Raw genomic sequence first — 12194 nt, 5'->3', positions numbered from 1 at the left:
AAGTACTGTGGTACATAGCCTGTTGATAAAGATAGATTGATCATATCTAGTATAGAGGTGCTGACTAAGGGTAAAACATCTTTAAGCAACCTAGTCGGGATGGGGTCTAAGAGGCAGGTTGATGGTTTAGATGAAGAAATTATTGAAGTTAGTTGGTAAAGATTGAGGGAAGCAAAACAGTCTAAACATGTATCTGGTTCTACAGCTGTTTCTAAGGTTCCTGAGTTAAGAGATAAGTCGGTGCCAATTGAGGGCAGGTCTTGGTGAATTTTGTCTCTAATAGCTAGAATTTTATCATTAAAGAAGCTCATGAAATCGTAACTACTGAGAGCTATGGGAATACTTGGCTCAATAGAGCTGTGACTCTCTGTCAGCCTGGCTACAGTGCTGAAAAGAAACCTGGGGTTGTTCCGATTTTCCTCTATTAATGACGAGTAGTATTTACTGAGGTTACTGATAAATCAAGTGATAAGCAAGGAAATTTTGCCATGAAGTACAATGCAATCTCGCTTCTTTTTGCAATGAGTGGAATTTCACCTTCTTGGCCATTTCACATTTCCGCATTGGCTTCACTTTTGAGACCCGGAGGCTTTTGCTTGGCCACACATTAATATTCTCACACAGTGAAAGACAACTGAGAATGTGTAAACTGATAACATCGACTCGCGGCGCGAATAAACTCTGCTCCACTGATGCGTCAGTGACGTATGCCGTGATAGTAATCAAGTGGACCCACTTTCGCACTGTGAGTCTTAGACAGTTTGTGAAAGAGTGGTAACGGATCTGGTAAAGTTTTGGTAAATATAACAATTTAAAAACTGAGGAACTTGCTCTGTTTTGGCTGTCTCGCCACTCCAGGATTCTTCCTACTGAAGTGGCTGTGGGCTGCACTTTATCAGAGGTGCTGAAGTTAACATTTTAGTGGATTTGGGGTGAGATTTTTGCCTGATCAGAAGTGTTTTCAGTTAGTTTGGGTTTTCCACTTTCTTGTCTCATCCAGTACAATCCCAAATGGTTCTGATGTCTTTCAGACAGTCTGAAAGGGATACAACCACATCAGCAGAGCAATAACACAGGCTATTGCACAGTATATATAAGTAAGTATAGGGCAGGTAGACCTTTAAAGAATAATATGAATTCCCATTAAATGATGACGTTCCTTTCATAATGTTACGACTCTTTTCTCGACATGTCAGAGAACACAGATATGTGGGATAGATTTTGAATGTGCAGAAAGTTTTGAACATGAGCAGAAAACTTGCTCGAATACAGGAGTTATTAAAAACAAACTCTATGCCTTTGCAGCACAGTGGCCTACAGCAAGTGTTTCCCAGCTGATTCAAATGATCAACTCGTTATGAACTGCTGAAGCTAAATGCTAAATCAGCTGTGTGGGAGCAGAGAAAGATCTAAAACATGCAGGACTAGGGTGCCTCCAGGAGAGAGTTGGGAAACGGGCGCTGTACAGTGGCTGCCCACTGCTCCCTTCAGGGATGGGTTAAATGCAGAGGATGAATCTCGCTACATATATGTGTATGTGACAAATAAAGTACCTTTACCTTTCACTGTTTGTGTAGCGCGTCATAAAGTGCTGTTCTAACCGCATTCCTTAATGACATTTCACCTTCATATTACTGATGTTGTTATTGTTGAATGTGATGTGTGGATTGGCAGGCAGGATCTTTAAAATGAACACTGTGAATAGCGGCTAGGTGAAATAGGGTGAAGCATCTCCCCATTAAGAGATGAAACTGTGTGCATTTACGCACGAGGCACAGCAACATAACTTCATATTTAAATCTCCCGACACATCAACAGGATCAGTCAGGATCTAATGTTAATATATATGTTCTTCTACACATCCAAAAAGGTCTCACACACAGTCCAGGTTCATACAGTGAAACTGTTTGAAGTAAAACAGCCATCCTCCTGATCAATCCTGAGCTCCATCAGCACATCTAAAAATGGATTATAGAAGCTAAAACTTTTATTCCGCTTCCTCTGGAGAGTTTCCTCTGCCTGTCCTGTCAAGTTTATTACTGCAGTTTTTTTGTTTTGTCCAACAATATTTGCTTTGACATTACTGCGCATGGAAACGTTTAAATGACTGACAGCAGCCTCTCTAATCGTCAAAGTAAATTGTTAAAGAAAAGAGTCATACCAACCACACAATAAAGAAATCACCTGGAAAGCTACAGTGACAGCTAGAAGTGGGTTAAAATGTCCTTGCGGGTGCTGGTCTCTAAATCTGAGAAAATAATTTGTTTGGTGGGGGACAGGTAGATGATTTATGCGCGCATGAGGATTCAGATAATGTCGAAGCGTATTCACACATCACATCAATTCAGCTGCTATAATCGTGACAAAACAGTGCAAACAGCTGCTGACGTCAAATTAATAGTCCGTAATATCAGCCAGAGCATTCAGCACTGATCTGCTTTGTTTTATGTTGTAATAATAGTGGCCAGTATGTTGTCTACGCATCTCATTCCTACAGTAGAGTCGTGTGATGACAGTTGTAACTCGTGCTATATGTTACTGTGTCATTTCTTAAAGGGACTGATGATGAAACGCTCACCTCATCAAGCCGAGGAGTCGAGGAGTGGGGAGTTGAGGAGGTACAAACTGACAAATGAGAAAGGCCTCAGGAATGATCAGCATTTAAACACTGGCTAACCAGAAGGGCGGGAGCACAAATTAGGGCAGCAGACAGACATAGACAAGCAGAGTGATTGATTGAACTGGAACTTTGGGTGACTTTTTATAAATAGGCAGACAACATAACCAAATAGTTTTTGTTGATCTGCAGCTTGGTACTCTTGACATCAACTGGCAACCAGGGTTTGTTATGAGGGATTATTTGGTTGAATCAGCATGTTGATCTGTATGTTATGTACTGTAAGTATGGCTGGACGTGACTGGACTAGGTTACATCTGTAACATGAATAAGAAGTCTGAAGTTTTTAGTGTGATACCACAACACCACTGCAGCTGCCACAACTAACCAGTTTCTTTTGAAGCATTTTATTTAAATACCACATGAGCTTTTAATTCAGTGTTACTTGTAAAATATTTACACAGACTGAGATAACAAGCTCAATTCTATGTCCATCTTAAAACTGGGGGGAAAATATTATACAAGATGTTCCTCCTTCATAGATTGAACTGTTAAATTGATATTTGGTCAACTGCCTCCCAGAGAAATCTCTGATTAGAAAAACTGTACATGTACAGCCTTGTCCTGCTGCCTGTTAACAACACAGCCTCTTGCATAATTGTGTGTATAAATCCATACAGTGTCTGATCAGTATGTATAATAAAGCTCAGCTAATTGCCAGCTGTATATTCTAATTGTGGGACCTCCAACAGGTTCAGTGTTGACTGCTGCAAAAGAAATACAAAAAACAGCTCTTCTCCTCCTATCATAAGTCCCAATCACAATTTTTGTCACATCTGATGTTTGTTGCTCTTCCTCGAGGATACTCATCTGCACCAAACACTGTGTGCGTTCTTTGGCAGTGGTATTTTTATGGAAATTACACATTTAACTTTAACACCAGAAGTATGTCAGCTGTGCTATTAGGTTCTCACGTAACAGCACAGCGTGAGGATGTCAACCTTATTTCAACCATATTCATACTGAAACACCGGGTGTCCTGGAATAATGTGAAGCTCAGCACATTGAAGTGAATTCCGAGCATCCTCCACAGGCTGTGGTAGTTAGGCCTCCATACAAATGTGAGCATGTAAACAGAAGAGCACATCTTCAATGCTTTGGTGAAGTCTTTGAATTGCTTTGAGATACCATTCGATACTAATCAGCAGCATTGTACGGTCTAATTCATTTCCCTCCAAACTTTAATTCTCATGTAGATCTTTTCCAGTTTTTGTAACTCAGAAATTCATATCCTTTTTGATGTATTAATGTTAATTAAAAAAATACTAAATAAATTGAAATGTTAATAACTAATGGGCAATTAGGGCTGTTAATGAATACAAGAAATAATGTAAATAAGAATATAAATTGAGTGGGTTTACATAAATTACCAAAACCAACCATTTCAGTGCTTGATTGCATGTTTGATTAGAAATATACTGTATGTAGGAACTGCATTTGGTTTCTTTGTTCTTTGCTGCATGCAGTGTATACAGAGATCTGAATAATCTGATAACATAATGTTGAACAATATGAAAACTGACAAATGCATATGATGCTGCAAAACTATTACAGAAAGTGCCATTACATGTACACAAGATATATTTAACAAAATGTTTAGTCTTCATGAAGGAATCCGTTATCACTGCCAGTCCTCATTTGCTGGATGTAAGCACCGCACCAGAGATCCCTGCACCAGGGTCTTGGGGCTCCCAGAGGTCTTCATTATGTGAGCAGTTAGTGCCACTGGTTTTGAGTCATCAAGGACTCAGGCTTCTCCTCTTGGGCACTCGGACATTAACATTTTCCACCATGGGGACGACTCTTCACAGTGAAAGATACAGTAGGCTGGAGAGGTGATAAAGGGCCTCTGCTTGTTGGCCAAATTGGGCTTTTAGCAGCATAGAAATGATGCCATCGTGGCCTGACTGCATAGTGATCCCCCAAATGTTCTCCAGCCTGAGTAACAGCGCAGTTTTAAGTCTGATGCCACATCAGACCAGAGATACTAAAGGAGTACAGAAACAAGGGTGTCTAAAGTAAATTAATAGATTGACATATGATATAAATAGAACAGTGGAAAATGTTCTTAACACAGAAAAAAACTAACATTTTTCATCAAGTTAGTAAGTCAGTGGTGAAAATGTGTTTGTCATAAGATTTGAGTTTCCTGGCAGCACGAGGAATTGGGTTTTGTGTTTATAAAGTCAACCTCTTACATTATTTCACTGCTCCAAAGAAGGACTAACTTGTAGCTAACATGGACATCAGGTGCATGATGTCAAAGCTATATCGGTGCAGCCTTTGGGACAGCTGTGGTTTCAAGTATTGAAGTCTGTGCGTGTGTGTATTGTAACTTTTTTTTACTTTGAGGCCACAACTGAACATTTTTAACTGAACTTTAACAAGGAAAGCAGACTCATTGCAAGGCTATTGTTGTGTAGGTGAATTACACATTTTCTCTTTTCTTTGCGTTTGCAATGTTTAAAACCAGGTGTGGCAGTGTGGCGGCAGTGTTGAGGTTCTGCCCTGCGCTCGCATCGCCCATATAGAGCGTGCTCACAAACCCTACACTGAGGATCTGACGTCTCACGTGCGGCGAAACGCCCTCAGAGTTGCAGAAGTTTGGATGGACGAGTTTAAAAGCCATGTCTACATGGCATGGAACATTCCCATGGAGGTGAGTGATCATGTCAGTCATGTTGTTTTTGTGAAATTCGCAGATCACAATATTTTCTGAGACTGTATGTGTGTTTATTTTGAATAATGAACAAAACCACATATTATCCAATTTTCAATAACAAAAAAAAGTTGTGTGAAAATCATGTTTTAAAAATACATTGCAACACAACCACTTAGCAGTTCAGCTGTTTTATTATCACTTTGAGGGACTCAAAGCTCATTTGGATTCGCCAATTTGTTACATAACAGACTTTGTTTTTGGCATTTTGCCTTTACTTAATGGGTTACAGTTGATATGCAAACAGGAAATGGAATGAGAGGTTAAAGTTGTATGTCATGCGTCTTAACCACTATGCTACTAAGATTCCCACAGCATTTGCCATTTTTATCTTGACTCTGTTTGAATTGAAGAGGATTCTATGCTGTGCTTTTTTTACTGCGCTGAACTAGGGCTGCACGATTTGGAGAAAAAGTCATATTGCGATTATTGAGATTATTGACATATAATTTGGGTAAAAATCAGTATATTACATTAAACCAATATGTGATTATTTTTTGTTGACAAGTGGAAAAAACAGAAACCACAAGCCTTAATCTGAGTAACTGAAGAGGAAAATATACCCCTGAAACACTTTTTCTTAAAGCAGAAATTCATCATAAGCTGTCCATTATAAAGTTCTGTCAGTTTAGCAGCTCTAAAGACAGCTGAGATGAAACAGTGGATGATTTTAACACAATCCTCAGGATGTACACGTGTCCTAATTTTTAGTTGTCAGATGTCAGCTATAGAACTGGCTGTAGACCTAACTGACAGATAGCAGAGCCATTTTGACATCATATGTGTGCAGAAAAGGAAGAAAACACCTCTGCATCAGTAATCACCAGTGAGCATTTTACAGTATACCATAAGTGTCATTGTATTTATAACATGTTGCAACAGACCACACAGTATAGATGTAGAAACAACAAAAAGAGTACCAGGCATTGTTTGATTTGCAGTTTTAATATTACCTGTATGCAGGATTTGATGATGTCAAAATTCAAAGGGAGCATTCATACAGAAGTCAGATGCACAAACACAGAAGAAAATGTGCAGTGTTGAATGTCATCTGTTATCAGCTGTTCTCCTCCCATCACAGATGTTTAGTTGACTCAGGCCCCTGACACCTGCAGAGTGCTCAGATTAGATTATTTCTTGTCACATACAGAATGTCCTGAATTAAATACGTGCAACAGAATAAATAAATACTTAATGTGATTAAATAAAATGGTCTAAACTGAGACATTAGCATCAAGAAAATTCAGTGCAAACAACAACAATAACATTGATGAGTTAAAGAAAATATCTGGATTACAGCTTTGACGTTAGAGGAAAATAATGATGATAATAATAATAATAATAATAATACAAAGAGAAAAAATAAGTACAAAGATATAGATATACATAATTTATTTTATTCCAATGTGTATTTTTATTCTTTTTAATGTTTTTATTTGAGACTTTAATGTATTATTTGATATATTGAATAAAGACATTTGCAGTGTCATCAACTCAATATTTTTACAAAATGTCTCACAGTTTGCACAATCATCATGAATCTACCTGATACAAACCATATATGCTACATGTTGTCTTGTGTTTTGGGGATTATAGTGTTATATTTCAGTGTTTTTAGAATGTAAAGATTTTTATTCGATCTTGAACTGGATTCAGTAAATTTAAATAAATTATTGCACTGTCAACTTATGTTAAATGTAGCATCCCTCAAAGGCGAAGTCAAATGTTTGTTCAATGAAGCTTTTTTCTCCTCCCGCATAATCTGTTTGAATATGTAAATCCATGTTATGAATAGATGAACATCTGCAGGCAATTCATTCAGTCAATAATGAGCCATTTAACAGAGTCTGTACTCAAGAAGCATGAAATTTAGCCCCAGCTTTAGCCCCATGAATTAACTACACAGCAAAACTGTCAGTGTTAATTTACCTCTGAGAGTGTAAAAATCAACATGGTGCCAATGTTCATATTACGTCTGCACCCGTCTGAGTCCACTTGTTGATGTTTTTGAGCGCTAGAGAACATTTTTGAGTTTTAAAAGGGAGGCATCAGTGACGTAAGATGAAATCCAGTGCTAAACATGGGGCAGATTGTAAGAAGTACTCAGACCCTTTACTTAAGTAAAAGTGCCAACAACACACTGTAAAAAAAAATACTGTATTTAAATTCACACTTAAGTAAAAGTACAGAATTATCAGCAGCTAAATGTACTTAAGGTAAGGTAAAGTAAAAGTGTTCATTCTGCATAGAATCTGCCCCTATGTATCATATGACATGATTACATTGTTACTGAGACATCAACGTGTAAGCAGCATTTTACTGATACCAGCTGGCCCTGGTGGAGTTACAGTTTACATACAGTTTGGTAGTTTAGTCCACTGGTTTCCAACAGGGTTGGTCCCCTCCAAAGGGTCACAAAAGGCCTCAAACTGTTATTTATATGTAGCAATGTGATCAGTTTAGAGGGAAATGTCTATTTTGTGGAACTGCTAACAACTCAACATTTTTGACATTTTAAAGCTGCAGTAAGGAATTATTTTAAGAATAGCATTTTGTGATATTTGCTAAAACTGTCACTAAATCTTGACAGTAGTACATGAGAAAAAAAGAAAAGAAAAAAATTAAAAAAGTTTTTTAATCAGGTTCCTCTGGTTTCTCCTACTGCTCCTAATGTCATTTGCAAGAATCCACCACTCCCTGAACAAAACAACCAATCAGAGCAAGGAGCAGTCTCTAATACAGTGTTATGCAGTGTACGTTCAATTCTTACCGACTACAACTTTATACATAACAAGTCGCAAAAACATTGCCTTTCAAATTTAAGACAATATATATTGGAAGCTACTGGTTTAATCTTAACAATGTATTGTATTTTATAAGCTTATTGTGTTTTTCTATGTGTAATTACAGTCACCAGATCAATGTAGTGGTGTAAAAAGTACAACATTTGCCTCTGAAATGTAGTAAAATGGGGTTCTGAGTAGCATAAAATGGTACCTAAAAGTACAGTTCTTGAATAAATCTACCTTCCATCAGTGGTAACATGAGACTGACTGTGAGTGTGGTTATGTAATGTGGCAGCTGGAATAGTACAGTAGATGGTTTTCAAGGCAGAACAGGAAAAAATCAAACCCTATAGAAGCTATTCAAATACACAACAAATGACTTCACAATGCTCCTCAATGGCCCATTATCTGATTTGCTTCTCCACAAGCCACAGTTAATCAATTTTATGCTTTGTGTGCATCTGTGTGTTTCTCTCTCTCTCTCTCTCTCTCTCTCTCTGTCTCTCTGTGTCTGGCTGTTTGCTTTAACCCAGGACTCAGGGATAGATATTGGCGATATCTCTGAGAGGAAGGCTCTGAGGAAGAGGCTGCAGTGTAAAACCTTCCGATGGTACCTGGTGAACATCTACCCTGAGATGAGGATGTACAGCGACACCATCGCATATGGAGTAGTAAGCCGACCCCCCTCCCTCTTTATCCCAAATTCAACTCCGTGTCTGCAAAAGCCAAAACAAGGCTAAACCGTGCCTGAGCAAATCATTTTAATCCCTTGTGTTGGGATCCGGATGGCTGCTGTCAGGAGCACAAACAGTTCACAAAGAGGAGGTTTTCTGCAGAGACTTAGACTCTTTCCTTCTCACTTCAGAAGTTACTGAAAAATTATTTTCTCTTGGATTAATGTGATAAACTTAGATACATAGGCTACATACTGTAGATAAGCATGTAGATTAACTGAAGCTCATAAATATAGATGTAGTAGATCCCACTAGAGGGCTTTGCAGCTGAATTTTATTAGTCAGAGAAGCCAGAGAAACTGACAGCCAACAGGGCATGCTGGCAGTGTTTCTGTTTGCCCATTCTTAGTTGTTCTCAAACTGCTTTATTTCCACGGTCCTCCTACCTCGCATCACTGTGAAGCACCCTAATACACAGTGACACACAGGCCGCAATATTATGGCACTGCTTTCTATGTTGTAAGAATGTTTTTTTTTTTCTTGTACACACTGACAAATGGTGGATGGATGTAGCGAGGAAATAGGCCAGCCTCATTACATTCATTTCTCCGAGTTAGCTGACCTCATTATTCTATATTTGCCACATGCATTTGATGAGCTAGTCAGTCTCTGTGGTTTGAGGAGTCATAATATGCTATGCCACTACTGTAGCATGGATAAAGATTATTTTAGTATTTTTTTTTTTTTTAACTTACTTCACATTTCCAAAGAATGTGTTTGAGGTCAAATTTATTAATTGCTCCCTCATCCTCAAAAATAAAATAATAATGATGATGATTCTTATTATTATAAATGATGATGATGATGATGATGATGATTCTTCTTCTTCTTCTTTCACAAAGAGAAAAAGTAGAGATTTAACCGAAGCTAGAGACTTAGGCTACATCTACACTTCTACCTTTTTGTTTAAAAGCGTTGTAGCTACGTATCAGAGTTGATCTCCGTCTATGTTAAAACGGCTGAAAATGCACATCTAGTGGCCGTTCACGTACACATGGCATGCATGTGCAGGCGTAAACAGGAAGCAGATTGTCTACTCCGCAGCTGCAGAAGATTTGGCGAAAGAAGAAAGTACCACACCAGAGATTTTTTTTGCATGGGCCGACAACGGGGTGGAAACTGTTACTGAAAGTCTGCGTTTTAAAACAAAAACATGAATACCTGAATAAAGTGTGTTGCAGTAATCAAGCCGTGAGTAAATAAATGCATCTAGAACTTTTTTTAAATCACAAATTGAAAAAAATCACCTAATTTTAAAGATTATCCTGAGCTGGAAGAAACATGACTGAACAGCACGTTTGACTTGGCTTAATATTACTTGACAGACCGTGAAGATTAGCACCAGAAGAGCTGATGGAATTTGGGGGACCGAACAGAATTACCTCAGGCTCATCATCGTTAAATTTAAGGAAATTTTGGGACATCCAGGATTTAAAATCAGAGAGGCAGGTTGTGAGACTACTTAAGCAGCTAGGATCTGTGGGTTGAGTGTCATCAAGAGACAGGGTCTTGATTCCTACCCAAGTCTCTAAACAAGTTAAGAGGATACCATAATTGACTGTATTGAATGCGGCACCTAAATCTAAAAGAACTACAATCGAACAGTCACCTCTGTCTGCAGACAGCAGTAGGTAATTAGTTATCTTAACAAGAGCTGTCTCTGTACCGTGAAGTGCTCTAGACCCAGACTGGAAACAGTTTAAAGCATTATTTTATGTTATTAATAAAAGATAATATCAGTTAAGATTTGATAACTTTCTCCAGAGCCTTAGATAAAAAAGACAATTTGGAGTTTGGTTTATAATTACTTAAGGACAGCGGGTCCAGATTAGGTTTAGCAATGGGTGAGCTTAAAGCTGTCAGGAAAAGAACCAGAGGCCAGAATTGTTTTTAAATGTGTGAGATAACAGGTCTAAAAGTGGGAAATACCACTTTGAGCAGCATAGTGGGGATGATCTCTAGCATGCAGGAGGAAGATTTTATATGGAAGACTGTACTCTCTCTGTCTCTCTAATACTGAAATTGTTATGGGTTGAAACTGGGTAAAAGAGGCATTTTTTTGGATGGCTCAACATAGATAATCTTTTAAGGACTGGAGTCTGATCGTTTAGCCAGGGGAGGTTATTTGATTTTTGTTTCCTAGTAAACGGTGCAATTTGGTCAAGGATGGATAGGCACCGGCCAGTAAATGAACTTAACAGTGAATTTAACTGCAGGTGCTACCTGCAGTGCCAGCATTGAGAATGTGAGAGCGTGTTACAGGATAGGGATGAGGAGCCGGGAGCTTTTTGGTCATTTCTACGCATATCCACCAAATTAAGACATTCGAGAAAAAATCAGATACGAGTAGCAGGTCTAAAGCATAGATGTCATTTACACTGGGGACGCTGGGGGCATGTCCCCACCACTTTTTGAAATGGCTGATTTTGTCCCCATCACTTTTTGAAAGCACTTGCTGAAAGTTTTCTGAAAATTAGCTTGCAACAAGAAATGTTAAATAACAAATAAAATTCGATGAGAAAGGTTTACTTGCACGATAGGAAAACATGAAATGCAATGTAAATATAGAGAAGAAACAGATGCCTGTCCAAAACAAAAGTAACTTAGGCTAAAAAAATAAGCTACTGATGAATGGATTATATTCGATAATATTTCTATTCTGCATTGCCACCGGCCACATGAATTTGGTTTCCCTTCAGATAAATAAAGACATTTCCACCATAAGATGGTGCAAAAAAATGTCTCTAGAAAGCAGGAAATTAAGAGTTTAATGCTCAAAATCTTCTGGGGGTGGACCCCCGGACCCCCCCCCCCCCCCCCCCCCCCCATTCAAATACCCTATTTCATCAATGAATATTTCTTCTAAACAGCATTGGAGTGTCTTGTTGTCTTGTTCTCGCGACAATATTGTGCATTATCATGTGTCGTGGACTAAGTGTTTCATCACACCCCTAATCTGAACCCTTAAATGTCCCCACCACCACAAAGTGACGCCCTTGGTCTAAAGTGGGACCTTTTAGAATGTGTGGCACCTTTAAAAGATTGAATGAGGTTAAAAGGGTCTATAAGATCTAAACAATTTGAGGTTTGGGAATGGCAAGAACAAGATACACAAATATTAAAATCTCCAAGAATAAGCATACTACAGCTCTGCATCACTCCATATATGCTAAGCCATGCTTAGTTAGAGCAGTACAATGAAATCTGAAGGTTTTGTGTAACTGTACTGTTTACATAATATGTTTCATTCAGAAATACATCACATTACAGAAGCTACA

General features: G+C 38.4%; 1 protein-coding gene across 2 annotated transcripts in view; it reads left to right on the top strand.

Annotated features, from left to right (window-relative positions):
- galnt18b (UDP-N-acetyl-alpha-D-galactosamine:polypeptide N-acetylgalactosaminyltransferase 18b) overlaps nt 1–12194 on the top strand; it is an 84428-nt gene that overhangs the window by 59032 nt on the left and 13202 nt on the right. For both annotated transcript variants that reach the window (XM_046033639.1, XM_046033638.1), the window contains exons 7-8: nt 5151–5336; nt 8716–8853. In XM_046033639.1, the coding sequence (XP_045889595.1) occupies nt 5151–5336; nt 8716–8853 (324 nt within the window). The remainder of the gene's footprint in view (nt 1–5150; nt 5337–8715; nt 8854–12194) is intronic.

This window comes from Micropterus dolomieu, linkage group LG20 (assembly GCF_021292245.1).
Source record: "Micropterus dolomieu isolate WLL.071019.BEF.003 ecotype Adirondacks linkage group LG20, ASM2129224v1, whole genome shotgun sequence".
Lineage (NCBI taxonomy): Eukaryota > Metazoa > Chordata > Actinopteri > Centrarchiformes > Centrarchidae > Micropterus > Micropterus dolomieu.
Note: the sequence above shows the minus strand (reverse complement) of the source record. Positions and strands in the feature narration are given on the sequence as shown.